Source organism: Lissotriton helveticus, chromosome 1_1 (genome assembly GCF_964261635.1).
Source record: "Lissotriton helveticus chromosome 1_1, aLisHel1.1, whole genome shotgun sequence".
Taxonomy (NCBI): domain Eukaryota; kingdom Metazoa; phylum Chordata; class Amphibia; order Caudata; family Salamandridae; genus Lissotriton; species Lissotriton helveticus.
In genome coordinates this window covers 1,603,849,551-1,603,866,774 of record NC_136057.1, presented here as the reverse complement: position 1 = coordinate 1,603,866,774, position 17,224 = coordinate 1,603,849,551, and the positions used below count along the sequence as shown (strand labels likewise).

The 17,224-nt window shown below is 45.3% G+C and overlaps 1 protein-coding gene across 3 annotated transcripts in view; it reads left to right on the top strand.

Moving 5' to 3' along the window:
* MAP3K12 (mitogen-activated protein kinase kinase kinase 12) overlaps positions 1–17,224 on the top strand; it is a 375,162-nt gene that overhangs the window by 147,090 nt on the left and 210,848 nt on the right. For all 3 annotated transcript variants that reach the window (XM_078687858.1, XM_078687866.1, XM_078687850.1), the window contains exon 2: positions 6,800–7,314. In XM_078687858.1, the coding sequence (XP_078543984.1) occupies positions 6,870–7,314 (445 nt within the window). In that variant the 5' untranslated portion in view covers positions 6,800–6,869. The remainder of the gene's footprint in view (positions 1–6,799; positions 7,315–17,224) is intronic.

Genomic DNA, 17,224 nt, shown 5'->3' with positions numbered 1-17,224 from the left:
TAGAACAAGGATATTACGCCTCCTCGCCTATAGAAAACAAAGCTAATGAGGGACAAAGCAAGGTTAACAAATATAGTAATTTGACATTAATGACAGTCGAAGTTATCAACAATTCAAGAAATAAACACTGAACATTTTAAAAGAAATTGTGTAAAGTGATAGTCCTAATGCCACTTAGGTCGGGAATATACACTTCTTAGTGTTGTCTTCTTTCATTCATTAGGGAAGTCGGGCACATCATCTGGGGACTTTTGAAAAGGATGACAAATAGAATTGCACATTGGTGGGATTCAATTCTCTCAATAGTCTCTTTTCCTCTTCACTCAACTGGGACACATTTCTTAACCCAAGACGGTGTTATTTGAGTTCTAGGGTATATCCATTTGCGAGATCCAAAAGGTGATACTCCTATAACACTACTGGGAGTTGTGGCGTATGCGCAGATGTTCTCATGCTAGGCTTTACTAGCTGGTGCCGTCGTGAGCTCTGCTGTTTATGAATAATCCTTCGCCACAGGATTGATGCTTTCCTCCAAGTCATTAGCACGTGGACCATACAGTACTTTTTTAGGGTGTCAAACTGCCACTTCATTGGGTAACTCTTGCATGAGGTTGGAGGTAGACTGTAGTCCACTGGCCGTTATGAGTGTTTCTGGAATACCTTCATCACGAAAGATGCTCTGTAAGAAGTCAATCAATTCTTCTTTGGTAGCATGGTGCAAACACCTTGTAACTACTTATTGTCTGCGATAGTCTACTAAGATTAAGACATAATGCTTAGGCAGAGTTTTCCGTTGAATATATCCTATAATGTTCAGTGCTATTTGGACCCAATGCCTATTTGGAATGTTTATGTGGGAAAGTGGAGCTTTTATGATTGAGTGTGATTTGAGGGCAAAGTTGAGAGTGGAAATCGGATTGTCCATGCCTGGCCACCAATATTCAGATCACACTTTACTTTTGACTAGATTATGGCAAAATGACTCTCGTGTGCCAACACCCCATAGTTATCTCTCAGAACACAAGGAGGAGCAGTCTTTTTTGCATCTGCATATCACTCTATCCTTCACACTCAACTCATATCTAATTTCCCACTAATAAGACAAACAACATGGAAGATCCCGACATGTTTTTGGTCCAACCCTCATGAATGCTGGTTGCTAGTAATTCCATTTCGTTATCACCTTTAATGTATTCTTTCCACTTACCTTTACCCACAGCGGTGCGTTTGATAGTTGGGGCCATTTTCATCAGTCATACGCCCTTCATCAGTAGAATCTGCTTCTATCAGCATACATATGACAGTTTTGGTGCCAGGTAAGTATTGCATCCTAAAGTTAATCCTTTCAGGCACAGAAGCCAATGAGGTAATCTTGGGGTGGTCTGTTGAGATCCCTTTGAAGTAAAGGCAAACACTTAGGGTTTGTGGTCAGTTGTCAATCCCAATAACAAATGGCAATCCCTAAAGGAAAATCTTTGAAAACATGTAGCACTCCGGTGCCTTCCTCACAACCACACACTAATATTTTGCTTCTCCTTTCAAGGAACGGGAAGCAACCCCAATCATTTGTTCATTCATATGTACTAATTATATGAAGTTTATGTCCACTACCCACCTCTTTTTTGGTGGCATCGGTGGTCAGCATGTTTGGTTTATTAGGTTTGAATTTACCAAAAGCAGGGCCTTTAAAATAGCCAACTTAACTTGTTCAATTACAGATTGGTAATTTACATTCCATTGAAAATGTGTTTTTTTTAAGAAGAGACAAATAAATAAATGCCTCAGAACTGGCACAATTGTTTACAAATCTGCAATAGAACTCAGCAAGTCCCAGAAAAGACTTAATATTCTTTGTTTAATGGGACAGGAGCCTTTACAAACTACTAAATCCATCTTTGGGTCTTTTCCCCTCACGGAAAATAGTATGGCCAAGGTACTAAAAAAACTCTAGACTAATGCAGCACTTTTCTCTTTTAAAGGTGAGTCCGGCTAGCCTTGGGCTACTCAGAACCTCTCTCAGGGTGGCATCATGTTCTTTTTGAGGTGGCCTAAATATTTATTTTATTATTTTATATTTATTATTATATTTAGCGGAGGACATAGGATACACCCTCTAATACATGTTCTATTATATGTTGGAATGTCACAGCCGCTGAAGCCATGCCAAATGGCATACAAAGGAGGGTAGGAGGCATGAAGTGCTGTGTAATTCCAGCTGTGATAGGCGGAAGACAATTTGAGGACACTGAAATAAAGCTGCACCCTTAATTAAGCAGAAGTTCCTGGATGCGAGGTAGTTGGTATCTGTCAACCCAAATACTGGCAGTTAAATTGCAAAGGTCTACTCAAAGTCTTATGTCTTTCCCACATGACTTGCTGGCAGTAACTACAGGGGCGCACCACTTTGAATTCTCCAAGGTTAAGCGACTTTTGGTGGCACTGTGAGCTAGCTAGTTTAAAGGTTAACATATCCTTTGGGGAGGTCCGGAATCAGTCTAGACACGAGTCCCTTAGTTTATGTTGTCTTAACACGCAGATCCTATGTATTTTTAGGAACTACACAACAAATCATGTACTTGGCTAAGCTTCACTTTGAAGGGCTACTTCAAGGGAGATGGTGAGCTACCAGTGGCTCCCTAACTACTCATAAGAGATCCATGTTCTAAACGTTTGTCACTGGTGCAGTCTACCTCTCTGGGCTCTTACTCTTGGGGTCGAACTACAGACATGATCAAACAGCATGCATGTCCCTGCCGGCAGAGGGATCTGAGTGCTGGATTGAACACTGTTAGAGACACTGATCCAGTCTCTTTCATTCCCGACCAGTGATCCCAAGCACTTGCTGTGCCTTCTCTGGTGAGAAATCCCAGACGCTCTGTATAACTATATCTAACAAAGTGTGCAAGCGAGAGTTTGAAACATGTTTTTACATTTTATTTCACAAGACAAATTATTTCTAATCCAAACAATGCCCTGGTGGTAGGCCATTCCTGTACTCGTTCAGGGAACTGAGGAACGGAGAAGGGAGAGAATAGCCTTCTACATAATGCCAGGCTTTTTGAATGCCAAAGGGTGCCTAGACTTCAGTCCACTTCAAGCTTCTTTATTTCACCACCCTACACTTCTGTCTCTTTATCTCACCCTTTTTGGATCCTTTTTATCCCTACTATCTTCATTTTGTCACTCTGTTCCTGTCCTTGTCCTACACTTTATTTCTACTTTTCTGATTTTCTCTTGTTCTGGGTCAAAGTCTGATGATTACAATTAAAGCAGGTCCCAAAATAATGATTATCGGGTAGGGTACATCACCTGCTCAAATTAAGCACTAAAGTAATTTCCCATGATCGCACTGTACCATCAAATTTTGTTCTGCTGAGTCCCATAGACAGTGGTGCAGCTCTACAAAGCTAGGAAAGAGAAGCAGGATCAATGGTTCGAAGTGTGTATCATACTATTTATATAGCATTTACTACCTCTATCTGGGGGGCTGAGGCACCTGTCCAAGCAGGTAGCACACACCACCATGTGGGTGGAAGAGAGTTGTCTGCTTTGAGGCGATATGGAAAGTGCGTCTATGACGTGGGATGAACACCGAAGTGAGGTTATCGTGTTGTGGAGTCAGTGCTTTGCAAAGTGATGAATGCGGAAGTGTGTGTAGTAGGAGGCACTCTTGTTTTTGAGAGTACTTCTCAGGGTGCTGGAGAATCATGTTTTGGAGATGTGAATGCTAACTTTTTGTGTAGGGTAGAGGTTTGGGAATGAAACTATGTGGAATTCAACAGAAGAACGTATATGGGGCCACTCTGGTAATCTGAGGTAATAGAGGGAGGGAGGGTGCATCTCAGGTGCTAGGGAAATGGATTCTGAGGTGCATTCCAATGACTGTTGGGGTTGGGCTGATCTTCTCCATAGTGGGTTATCAAAACATTAGCCTTTATCGGGTGAAAGGCACAGCCTGATCCACTCCTGCTGTGAGCATTTTAGAAAGCCTCAGGTGTGCAAAAGACTGGTTGAGCATGGGATGTCCCAGGCATTCCATATGGCTGGGTTTTGATAATGAATGCAAACGAGAAACAAAATGAGCATTGGTAAAACCAATAGGTCAAGCTTGCGTTGTGATTTACAAGCCATACGCATTGATTTTTCAATGCTTGCAAACATCTGGGCGAAGCCACCAAGCATACTTCATAGCAGCGGCAGCTCAGAGGTAGGGGCGAAAAACCAGTGGGTGTGCCTACTGTGAGCAGAGCAGCCTTGCACTCTCCTGGTGGAGGGGAGGCAGCGGCCCGACCTTATGCCGGTGGAACGAGACAAGAGCCAAGGGATGCGTTCATAGTGTGAGCGGAACCCCAGAGGAAGGGGAGATGAGTGGCTGCATGCGACCAGTGTTTGAGCTGCATCCCTACATCAGGGGAGAGGAGTCGCCAGCCCAGGATTAAGGTAGAGCTGACAGGCGTGCAGAAAGGACGCAGCCCTTGCCTTTTTGCCCTGTACAGTGCTCTGCTGCCTTTTGGCTAGGTTTGCGCTTTACGAATACCATCTAGACACTGTGACCCAGCGGCGGAGGTGAGGATCATTGTGTACTGAATGATAGCCCCTCACTGATCCCAGTGGTGTCAGAAGGACACACCAAAACAGCCAACAGGAAAACGGCGAGACTGAAGCTCTGCTGTGGTTGCCATTGTCTCAAGCCAATGGCTGAAGGGTCCTGAGCTGATGAAGCGTATGACTGAAGGAGGGTGAATCAAAGCCACTATATGTGGATGTCACTTAGGTTTTTAAAAGATACAAGGTCTTGGCTTTTGCCTGAACTAAAACGAATCCTGTCTTACATTACCCAGAGGCCCGCCATATCATTCTCAAGCAACATTAAGCCGTTATTGGGCCTAGTTGGTAAGTCAAGCTCCTCTTGCTTACAGTGGGAGACCTGACATGCTCAATAGCAGAACTCTGGTTGCTGCACAGAACCCTCCTAGCCTGTATAATAGCCTCTCATTCATATGTGCAACCCATAATATCTTATGCAGACAATCATCTCATGAGGGCCCTTTGGGGCAAATACCATCTTAGTTTGTCTCCTGTTTGACCGGCATGGTGGAGAGCCATGTTCTTCTTGGATTTATTGCTTTTGTTCTGTTTGAAAAGTTATGTACTGTCCTTCTATAGGCAAGGCATATGCTCAACTATGGCACCGATCTTATGTATCCCAAAAATTATACATTTTATGTTATAACCACAACACAGGTAGGCTATTTAAAGGGTCATTAGTGTATCCTTCCTCTTGTGAGAATAACAGGTCACCTGTGAACTTAAAAAGTATGGTTAGTTGATGGTGGTCATATTGCCTTTTGTCAGTTGTCCCTTCCCTTCTGAAGATTTTAGGTTTGGCTCGTAAATGCATAAAATATTGGTTGTTAGATTTTGAGAATATTTGCTTTTATTACTACTAGTTTGGGTTGCCACAAACCTGTTGTAAGATTTAGATCTGGCCCATGAGCACATAAAGTATGGTCGGCTGATGTTGGATTTTGTTGGAGATGGTTTGGTACCTCCTGACTTGTTGAAGGATTCAATGTTAATCCAAACCAGTGATACTCAAAGCAGGGCCCGGGGGCTTCATGCAGCCTACCTGACCTTGGTCAACAGCAGCACTGGGCGGCTGTTTATTCGACTCAACACTAACATTAAAATATGTTTTATAAACGGGGAATCAATTATTTAAATGTTAATTACAGTTAAAGAAAAGAAGTAACTAGGAAGTCGTGCACGGCTTAACTTTAGGAACACATTGATTTATAAAGACGCCTTGCAGCAAACGTGTAAGAATATGATAACGTCTGTTCAAAGTTCAAAAAGTGTATTTTATTAACACGCAGAACCATTTCTTCTTATTAAATCAGAGTATATAAGTGCATTTAGAAATATTATTTTAAAAGTGATAGTTTACAACAGTGACTTTAGAAACATTTGTGCTTCTCTCCTTGCCCTGACAACAATGCCAATAGGAACTAAGAGGCAAGTCAGTTTATATGTGCATCCTTAGGGTGGCCGGGGATGCTATTCTTTGCTGACATTAAAGTTTATTAAATCAAACACAGGGGAAGTTTTTGTACAGTGCACTTCGTGAAGTCGTGTATTTAGAGGTCCTCTTATATGTGGTGATGAAGAAAAAGAGGGGAAAATTAAATGAAACAATTGCCTAGGATCACACAATTTGATCAAGTGGGGAAGCCAGGATTGATCCCAGGTTTTCTGATTCCACATTGTGCAATTCAATTCAGCCACTAGATGAACATGCTCCGCTTCCCCTAAACCCATCTTAACAACCCCAACCAACCCCCTGACCACCATCCTGCCGGCATCAGTGCAGCCCTCAGTCCCACCAGTGACCAAACATTTTGGCCCTTGGTAAAATGTTTGCGAGTACCCAGGATCCACACAAATGTTGGCACAGAAAGCACAGACCGATTAATATTGGGGGTGTTGGTTTTCGATTAAGGACATTTTGGTGCCCATTGCCCATTTAAGGATTCACAATGGAATCAGCAACTAACAAAGCATGGTCAATCTAGGTTGATGAAGTTTCTTTTGTTGGGAGGTATTTTAGGTGCTTGCGGTGGGTGCTTTTGTAGAATTTCAAATAGGCTCATGAGAACAAAGTATAAGTTGGTTGATGATGACGATGGTCTGTATTCATGGTGATTTTGTGCCCAGCTCCCTTCTGTAGGATTCATAAATAACTTGTGAGTTACATAAAATATAAATTGGTTTATGCTAATGATGGTGTTTTTCCTTACAGGTGATTTTGGTCCCGGTGACGCAAAAGGCTAACAAAGCTTGCTCTTGCTGTCGATGGTCAGTGTTCCACCATGGCCTGTCTTCATGATACCCGCACACCCTCCCCATCTTTTGCCAGTTTCAGCACCATTTTGTCAGAGAGCACAATCCGCCGATTGGACCCTGACACTCCAGACTGCACACCTGAGAAGGACCTGACTCCCACACAGTGTGTGCTGCGCGACATGGTTAACATGGAGGGTGGCCACAGTCCTACACCCAGTGAAGACACGCGTGAGGAATTTGCCAACAGTGTGTTGCAGCTGCACGAGAATGAAACTGGTGGTGGAGGAGGTGGAAGTGGTGCAGTGGCAGCGGTCCACCCAGAGGACCGGCTGGGCCGCTGCCATGCCGATGATGTACGGCTCCAGTGCCAGGCTGGCAGCGGCTTTCTGGACGGGCTATTTGGGTGCCTGAAGCCGGTGTGGACCATGATTGGGAAGGCCTACTCCACCGAACACAAGCAGCAGCAGGAAGGTAGGAGCCGCGCACTAGCCTTCCCTCAAAGCTATTCTTCACAATTGCTCTATTCCACGCCTATCTGCGTTTCACTGCCCTCATCCACCTTCCTTCCCAGACATCAGCTTCCAAACATTCTTACACTTCTGCAATCCCTGTCTTTAAATCTCTGTTCTCCTGACTACATAATTTCACTCCTACAACTTTTTCTTTTCACTCTCACCCCACTTTCATTCCCCATTTATAACTCCCCAGCCATCGGTTGTCATCTCCATGGATCCATTCGATCTGCCTACTTATCAACTCCTATCTCCAGCTCTCATCTCTGTATATATACCACTCATATACCCCCAATTTCATCTTTAACCATCTCTATTAATTCAACAGATTTCCTTCTATCACTTCTGCCCATCTCCTTCTATGCTATTTTCACCTAAAATACAGTAAATATAATACACCACTAAACAATACACTAATTTAAACTACCTTCACCATTAACCTTGTGTCTCTTCTCTCCACGTCAAAAATGGAACCTTCTGAGCTCTTCCCTTTCAAATAGAAGCAATGACTGTCAATGCTCTCCTCCCCTTGAGACTGTCTATGCCCTCCTCCCCTTGAGACTGTCTATACCCTCCTCCCCTTGAGATAGAAGCAGTGACTTCTTATATGCTCTTCACCTTGAGATAGAATCAGTGACTTCTTCTCTGCTCTTCACCTTGAGATAGAAGCTGTGACCTCTATACACTCCCTCCCTTGAGAAAGAAGTAGTGACTCTATACTTGAGATAGAAGCAATGACTGTCTATACCGTCCTCTCCTTGAGATAGAAGCAGTGACTTCTTCTCTGCTCTTCACCTTGCGATAGAAGCAGTGACTCTCTATACCCTCCCCCCTTGAGATAGAAGCAGTAACTCTCTATACCCTCTCCCCTTGAGATAGAAGCAGTTACTCTCTATACCCTCCCCCCAGAGATAGAAGCAGTGACTGTCTATACCCTCCCCCTTGAGATGGAAGCAGTGACTATCTATACCCTCCCCCCTTGAAGTAGAAGCAGTGACTCTCTATACCCTCCCCCCCTTGAGATAGAAGCAGTGACTCTCTATACCCTCCCTTCTTGAAGTAGAAGCAGTGACTCTCTATACCCTCCCCTCTTGAGATAGAAGCAGTGACTCTCTATACCCTCCCCCCTTGAGATAGAAGCACTGACTTTCTATACCCTCCCCCCTTGAGATAGAAGCAGTGACTCTCTATACCCCCCCTTGAGATAGAAGCTATGACCTCTATACCCTCCCCCTTGAGATAGAAGCAGTGACGTCCTCTCTGCTCTTCACCTTGAGATAGAAGCTGTAACATCTATACCCTCCCACCTTGAGATAGAAGTAGTGACTCTCTATACCCTCCCCCCTTGAGATAGAAGCAGTGACTTCTTCTCTGCTCTTTACCTTGAGATAGAAGCAGTGCTGTCCTCTCTGCTCTTCACCTTGAGATAGAAGCTGTAATCTATATACCCTCCCCCCTTGAGATAGAAGTAGTGACTCTCTATACCCTCCCCCCTTGAGATAGAAGCAGTGACATCTTCTCTGCTCTTCACCTTGAGATAGAAGCAGTGACTATCTACACCCCCCCTTGAGATAGAAGCAGTGCCTCTCTATACCCTCCCCCTTGAGATAGAAGCAGTGACTGCCTATACCCTCCCACCCTGAGATAGAAGCAGTGACTGCCTATACCCTCCCACCCTGAGATAGAAGCAGTGATGGTCTATACCCTCCCCCCTTGAGATAGAAGCTGTAACCTCTATACCCTCCCACATTGAGATAGAAGTAGTGACTCTCTATACCCTCCCACCTTGAGATAGAAGTAGTGCCTCTCTATACCCTCCCCCTTGAGATAGAAGCAGTGACTTCCTCTCTGCTCTTCACCTTGAGATAGAAGCAGTTACTCTCTATACCCTCCCCCTTGAGATGGAAGCAGTGACTATCTATACCCTCCCCCCGTGAGATAGAAGCTGTAACCTCTATACCCTCCCACCTTGAGATAGAAGTAGTGACTATCTATACCCTCCCCCCTTGAGATAGAAGCAGTGACGTCCTCTCTGCTCTTCACCTTGAGATAGAAGCTGTAACCTCTATACCCTCCCCCTTGAGATAGAAGCAGTGACTTCTTCTCTGCTCTTTACCTTGAGATAGAAGCAGTGACGTCCTCTCTGCTCTTCACCTTGAGATAGAAGCTGTAATCTCTATACCCCCCCTTGAGATAGAAGCAGTGACTGTCTGTACCCTCCCACCTTGAGATAGAAGTAGTGACTCTCTATACCCTCCCCCCTTGAGATAGAAGTAGTGACTCTCTATACCCTCCCCCCTTGAGATAGAAGCAGTGATTTCCTCTCTGCTCTTCACCTTGAGATAGAAGCAGTTACACTCTATACCCCCCTTGAGATAGAAGCAGTGACTGTCTGTACCCTCCCCCTTGAGATAGAAGCAGTGACTATCTACACCCCCCTTGAGATAGAAGCAGTACCTCTCTATACCCTCCCCCTTGAGATAGAAGCAGTGACTATCTATACCCTCCCACCTTGAGATAGAAGCAGTGACTATCTATACCCTCCCACCCTGAGATAGAAGCAGTGATGGTCTATACCCTCCCCCCTTGAGATAGAAGCTGTAACCTCTATACCCTCCCACCTTGAGATAGAAGTAGTGACTCTCTATACCCTCCCACCTTGAGATAGAAGTAGTGCCTCTCTATACCCTCCCCCCTTGAGATAGAAGCAGTGACTCTCTATATCCTCCCCCCTTGAGATAGAAGCAGTGACTTCTTCTCTGCTCTTCACCTTGAGATAGAAGCAGTGACGTCCTCTCTGCTCTTCACCTTGAGATAGAAGCTGTAACCTCTATACCCTCCCCCCTTGAGATAGAAGCAGTGACTCTCTATACCCTCCTCCTCTTGAAATAGAAGCAGTGACTTCTTCTCCGCTCTTCACCTTGAGATAGAAGCAGTGAGTCTCTATACCCTCCCCCTTGAGATAGAAGCAGTGAGTCTCTATACCCTCCCCCCTTGAGATAGAAGCTGTGACCTGTATACCCTCCTCCTCTTGAAATAGAAGCAGTGACTTCTTCTCCTCTCTTCACCTTGAGATAGAAGCAGTGACTGTCTGTACCCTCCCCCCTTGAGATAGAAGTAGTGCCTCTCTATACCCTCCACCCTTGAGATAGAAGCAGTGACTCTCTATACCCTCCCCCCTTGACATAGAAGCAGTGACTTCTTCTCTGCTCTTCACCTTGAGATAGAAGCAGTGACGTCCTCTCTGCTCTTCACCTTGAGATAGAAGCTGTAACCTCTATACCCTCCCCCCTTGAGATAGAAGTAGTGACTCTCTATACCCTCCCCCCTTGAGATAGAAGCAGTGACTCTCTATACCCTCCTCCTCTTGAAATAGAAGCAGTGACTTCTTCTCCGCTCTTCACCTTGAGATAGAAGCAGTGAGTCTCCATACCCTCCCCCTTGAGATAGAAGCAGTGAGTCTCTATACCCTCCCCCCTTGAGATAGAAGCTGTGACCTGTATACCCTCCTCCCCTTGAGATAGAAGCAGTGACTTCTTCTCTGCTCTTTACCTTGAGATAGAAGCAGTGACGTCCTCTCTGCTCTTCACCTTGAGATAGAAGCTGTAATCTCTATACCCCCCCTTGAGATAGAAGCAGTGACTGTCTGTACCCTCCCACCTTGAGATAGAAGTAGTGACTCTCTATACCCTCCCCCCTTGAGATAGAAGTAGTGACTCTCTATACCCTCCCCCCTTGAGATAGAAGCAGTGATTTCCTCTCTGCTCTTCACCTTGAGATAGAAGCAGTTACACTCTATACCCCCCTTGAGATAGAAGCAGTGACTGTCTGTACCCTCCCACCTTGAGATAGAAGCAGTGACTATCTACACCCCCCCTTGAGATAGAAGCAGTGCCTCTCTATACCCTCCCCCTTGAGATAGAAGCAGTGACTATCTATACCCTCCCACCTTGAGATAGAAGCAGTGACTATCTATACCCTCCCACCCTGAGATAGAAGCAGTGATGTTCTATACCCTCCCCCCTTGAGATAGAAGCTGTAACCTCTATACCCTCCCACCTTGAGATAGAAGTAGTGACTCTCTATACCCTCCCACCTTGAGATAGAAGTAGTGCCTCTCTATACCCTCCCCCCTTGAGATAGAAGCAGTGACTCTCTATATCCTCCTCCTCTTGAAATAGAAGCAGTGACTTCTTCTCCGCTCTTCACCTTGAGATAGAAGCAGTGAGTCTCTATACCCTCCCCCTTGAGATAGAAGCAGTGAGTCTCTATACCCTCCCCCCTTGAGATAGAAGCTGTGACCTGTATACCCTCCTCCTCTTGAAATAGAAGCAGTGACTTCTTCTCCGCTCTTCACCTTGAGATAGAAGCAGTGAGTCTCTATACCCTCCCCCTTGAGATAGAAGCAGTGAGTCTCTATACCCTCCCCCCTTGAGATAGAAGCTGTGACCTGTATACCCTCCTCCTCTTGAAATAGAAGCAGTGACTTCTTCTCCGCTCTTCACCTTGAGATAGAAGCAGTCAGTCTCTATACCCTCCCCCTTGAGATAGAAGCAGTGACTGTCTGTACCCTCCCCCCTTGAGATAGAAGCAGTGACTCTCTATACCCTCCCCCCTTGACATAGAAGCAGTGACTTCTTCTCTGCTCTTCACCTTGAGATAGAAGCAGTGACGTCCTCTCTGCTCTTCACCTTGAGATAGAAGCTGTAACCTCTATACCCTCCCCCCTTGAGATAGAAGTAGTGACTCTCTATACCCTCCCCCCTTGAGATAGAAGCAGTGACTCTCTATACCCTCCTCCTCTTGAAATAGAAGCAGTGACTTCTTCTCCGCTCTTCACCTTGAGATAGAAGCAGTGAGTCTCCATACCCTCCCCCTTGAGATAGAAGCAGTGAGTCTCTATACCCTCCCCCCTTGAGATAGAAGCTGTGACCTGTATACCCTCCTCCCCTTGAGATAGAAGCAGTGACTTCTTCTCTGCTCTTCACCTTGAGATAGAAGCAGTGACTCTCTATACTCTCCTCCACTTAAGATTGAAGGAATGATTACCTCTGTGCTCCCCCCCACACCCCACCCCCTTGCTCAGAGATGGAAGCAGTGTGCTGCCTCCGTGGAAGCAGTGTTCTCCCAAATTGAGAGAGAAGCAGTGAGGGGCTGTCCCTGCTCCTCCTTCTTGAGACGGAAGCAGCCGCTTCCTCTCGTCTCATGCCTCCTCTTTCCCTCACATCCCCAGCTTGCCTCCCGTGCCCAGCACCGTTGCAGATCCCAATTTCACGCTGCTTTTACGGGAAGTCTAAACCCCTGCAATCCCGCCGTTGTGTGGCTGTAATCCCCTGCGTAATGCGATTGGAGTTCGTTATCCCCCCCTGAGCCTCTGCCTGTCCTGATAGCCGAGAGTGTCTCCTCTAAACCTAAACCCACCGGAGCCGGGAGGATGGGCGGCATTCTCACCTTGCACCATAAAGCCACCGAACTAGGCAACCTTCCCTTACAGCCTGCCCCTACCAGAGGTGGGTGGCTGGGGGCACCGAAGCTGAGAAGTGTTGGGAAGCCTCCACTGTTTGACCCACCTGAGGTGGGTAGTCCTCCCCTTAAAGTCTAATGCCACAAGACCTGGCAGAATGAGTGGAAACAGCTTCCTTGATAGCCTTTACCAAGGAGATCTGGGAGGAAGGAGCAGGGCACCTTCACAGACAGACCCCAGGAGAGATGTTCAGAGGGGCTGTCTCCCAATAAGGGCTGGCAGGTAGGGGATTGCACAAATGTATGATGAATAATGGACTGGAAGCGCGGTGGGCAGGAATCCTGAGCCTCTGGCTCATAGTCAACGCGGATTACAGAATTGTCAAAAGAGACTCTTAGTTTTCAACAATCGTTCATGGATAGTTTGTGGAGAGCGACAGGCAGCCCTCCGAGACTGACGGGTCCATGGAGAGTAGTTCACGGAGTGTCACGCGTTGTTCATGTGTGGGGAGCAGTCCATGGAGAGTCACTCGATCATGTGTAGAGAGTAGTCCATGGAGAGTCACACGTTGTTCATGTGTGGAGAGTGGTCCATGGTTGTCAGGTGTTGTTCATGTGTGGAGAGTAATCCATGGAGAGTCACACGTTGTTCATGTGTGGAGAGTAGTCCATGGAGAGTCATGCATTGTTCATGTGTGGAGAGTAGTCCATGGAGAGTCACTCGATCATGTGTGGAGAGTAGTCCATGGAGAGTCATGCATTCTTCATGTGTTGAGAGTAGTCCATGAGAGTCACGCGTTGTTCATGTGTGGAGAGTAGTCCATGGTGAGTCACACGTTGTTCATATGTGGAGAGTAGTCCATGGAGAGTCACGCATTGTTCATGTGTGGAGAGTAGTCCATAGAGGATCACGCGTTCATGGGTGGAGAGTAGTCCATGGAGAGTCACCCGATCATGTGTGGAGGTAGTTTACGGAGAGTCACCGTTGTCCATGTGTGGAGAGTAGTCCATGGAGAGTCACGCCTTCTTCAAGTGTGGAGAGTAGTCCATGGAAAGTCACTCGATCATGTGTGGAGAGTAGTCCATGGAGAGTCACGCGTTCATGTGTGGGGAGTAGTCCATGGAGGGTCACACGTTCTTCATATGTGGAGAGTAGTCCATAGAGAGTCACTCGATTATGTGTGGAGAGTAGTCCATGGAGAGTCATGCATTCTTCATGTGTTGAGAGTAGTCCATGGAGAGTCACACGTTGTTTGTGTGTGGAGAGTAGTCCATGGAGAGTCACGCATTGTTTCATGTGTGGAGAGTCGTCCATAGAGGATCACGCGTTCATGTGTGGAGAGTAGTCCATGGAGAGTCACGCGTTGTTCATGTGTGGAGAGTACTCCATGGAGAGTCGTGCATTGTTCATGGGTGGAGAGTAGTCCATGGAGAGTCACCCGATCATGTGTGGAGAGTAGTTTACGGAGAGTCACCGTTGTCCATGTGTGGAGAGTAGTCCGCAGAGAGTCATGCATTCTTCATGTGTGGAGAGAAGTCCATGGAGAATCACGCGTTGTTCATGTATGGAGAGTAGTCCATGGAGAGTCACGCATTTTTTATGTGTGGAGAGTAGTCCATGGAGGACCACGCGTTCATGTGTGGCGAGTAGTCCATGGAGAGTCACACGTTGTTCATGTGTGGAGAGTACTCCATGGAGAGTCACTCGATCATGTGTGGAGAGTAGTCCATGGAGAGTCACGCGTTGTTCATGTGTGGAGAGAAGTCCATGGAGAGTCACTCAATCATGTGTGGAGAGAATTCCATGGAGAGTCACGCATTGTTCATGTGTGGAAAGTAGTCCATGGAGAGTCACTCGATCATGTGTGGAGAGTAGTCCATGGAGAGTTACACGTTGTTCATGTGTGGAGAGTAGTCTATGGAGATTGACCAGTAGTCCTTGAATATTGACACATTCAAACTCTTCCTGATGAATTACATCACCCCTTCGTGTCCAGTTTAATTAGCTCGTCAGATGAAAAAGTATTTCTTCGTATGATTTACAGTCCTTCGCCTAAGCCATGGTGATCTCTGTACTCTTTACTTTTGGGTCTGCGACCTCTCATAATTGCCTCTCCAAAATCTGCATTTAACACTGCGCCACATTTGATGGTGAGTGCAAAACAGTTTGATATTATTACCCTGGTTCTGTTTTCTTTTTTATTATTATTATTATTTTTACACTGACTTTGTTGTCTGGTTTCAATCCCAGTTTAAATCAACTACATCTTGATAAAGCAATTTTACGTGCTAATAAGCATATAACCAATTTACAAAAGGGAACTATTTGATTGAAAACATTAGGCAATGAGAGGTGATGATTTTGGGGTCCCCCCCTAACCTAGGCGGAGGACCAATCAGATGCCTTGAACACAAAGAGCATAAACAAAAAGCACATCTTGTTGAACTTCGGTGGTGGTCCCACTCTCTTTGGACCACCCCAAGCACAGTTATTGGCAAAAAAACAATCCCAACCAAAGACCCTGCAAAGCATTATGGGACGAGATTAGCAGTGGGCAGTGAATATTATAGTATCCAATACCAAATAAATCTACAAAGAGCTGCAGTTCCACTAGTCGATACTAGATGACCCTCACAAGTCAAATGCAAAGCATTGAAATTATTCTTACATCAAGCTGCAGTTCCACTATTTGTTACTAGATGTCCCTCACGAGTCAAATACAAAACCATCGAAACCCTTTTATCAAGCATTTGTATTTGACTTGTGAGGGACATCTAGTAACCACCAGTTGAACTGCAGCTCTTTGTAGAATTATTTTGATATTGGATACTATATAATATTCACTGCCCACTGCTAATCTCACCCCATAGTGCTTTGCAGGACCTTTGGTTGGGAATGGTTTTTTGCCAATAACTGTGCCTGGGGTAGTCCTAAGAGGGTGGGACCACCACCCAATCGTTCAATAAGATGTGCTTTTTGTTTTCAAGGCATCTGCTTGGTACTCCCCCTAGGTTAGGGAGGATCCCAAAATCATCACCTCTCTCACTGCTTGCTAATTTTTCAGTTTCACTTTTGTGAAAGTACTATATGCTCTTTACATATAAAGATAGAGATACTTATTTTATCATAATTGGCACTGTGCAGGATGCCATTTGCAATTATTTTACAGTGCAGACAAGTATGTGTAGTGCTGCTACGCAAACTACGCCCAGGGTTAGTAAAAACCTCTGTTACAAATCAGAGACTGCAAATATAAACTGCCAACGTCTGACCTTACTTTAATAATACTCTGCACCATTTTCAGACTGTATTTAAGGTCTGAAGCACTTCTCGCATATTTTAGGACTAGGTTCGTTTAACATTCATTGTTTTTTTTTTAGAGAGAAAATTCTTCATTGTGGCATTGCGTGTAGGTTGAAGTTTGTGCAGGGAGATATTTAACTATGTCAAGGTTTTGGTAGTCTATACTTAGAAGTTGATGTTTTTGTAATCATGTTTTCACATGTCACTTTTTAATTTGGTTGTATTACTTTCAAGTCCCTTGGGTAAGACAATCTCATAGCAAATCCTTGCAGTGGTCAGATATTCCAAAACGTTGACTGGCCTGGTATTCCAGCAGGGCTTTCAGCAGTGCTGTTTCCTCACCTTTGGAATTCTCTTACTATACAGTTCATGGTGCACCTGACATATTATTCTTCCTTCAGTTGCTAAGATTCCCTGTTTTTTTCAAATGCCTTTTCCAGGACTTGTCCTAGACCATTTATCAGGTGTGTTGTTTTTCTCTGTGAATCTGTTCTATTCACATGCTGTGCATCATTCCACCAGCTAGTCTTGAGTGAGGGTTACGAAATATATAAATAGGTAGAGATGCAACATTTTGACTATTTCTATAACGCACATCAAAAAAGGCAATGGACTATTGTCATCTAATTATTGTTGTTACCAGGGTTTTGTCATAGGACCTTGCAGACTTTGTGATAGATACCCTCAGGGAAACCTCGGCCAGGCCCAAGGATTTCTCTGTGAATCAAGGGCCCTGAAGGTGGAACAGAAGGAAGACATCATGGGAGGTAGGGATTTAAAGAACTGAATGGACAAGAGCTGAAGGAATAGTAGAAGAGAGCGATAAAATGAAGCCTCGAGGAAAGGAGAGAGACGAGAGTTGGAGCAAGCAGGGAGGCGATGGGGATCAGAAAGGACAGGACAGTAATCACAGCTTGTAGGAAGCAGGCTCTTTATATGGTAGACCTAAAAGAGGTACACAGTGTAAAGAGTCCAGGCAAACCCCAAAGGAATCACAGAGGCACAAATGACACCCCAAAAGCTCTCTATTGTGGTAGTGTAGGCGAGTAGTTGAGCATATCAGAGGCTAGGGCTAAGCATTTATTACAAACACAAAGGAAGT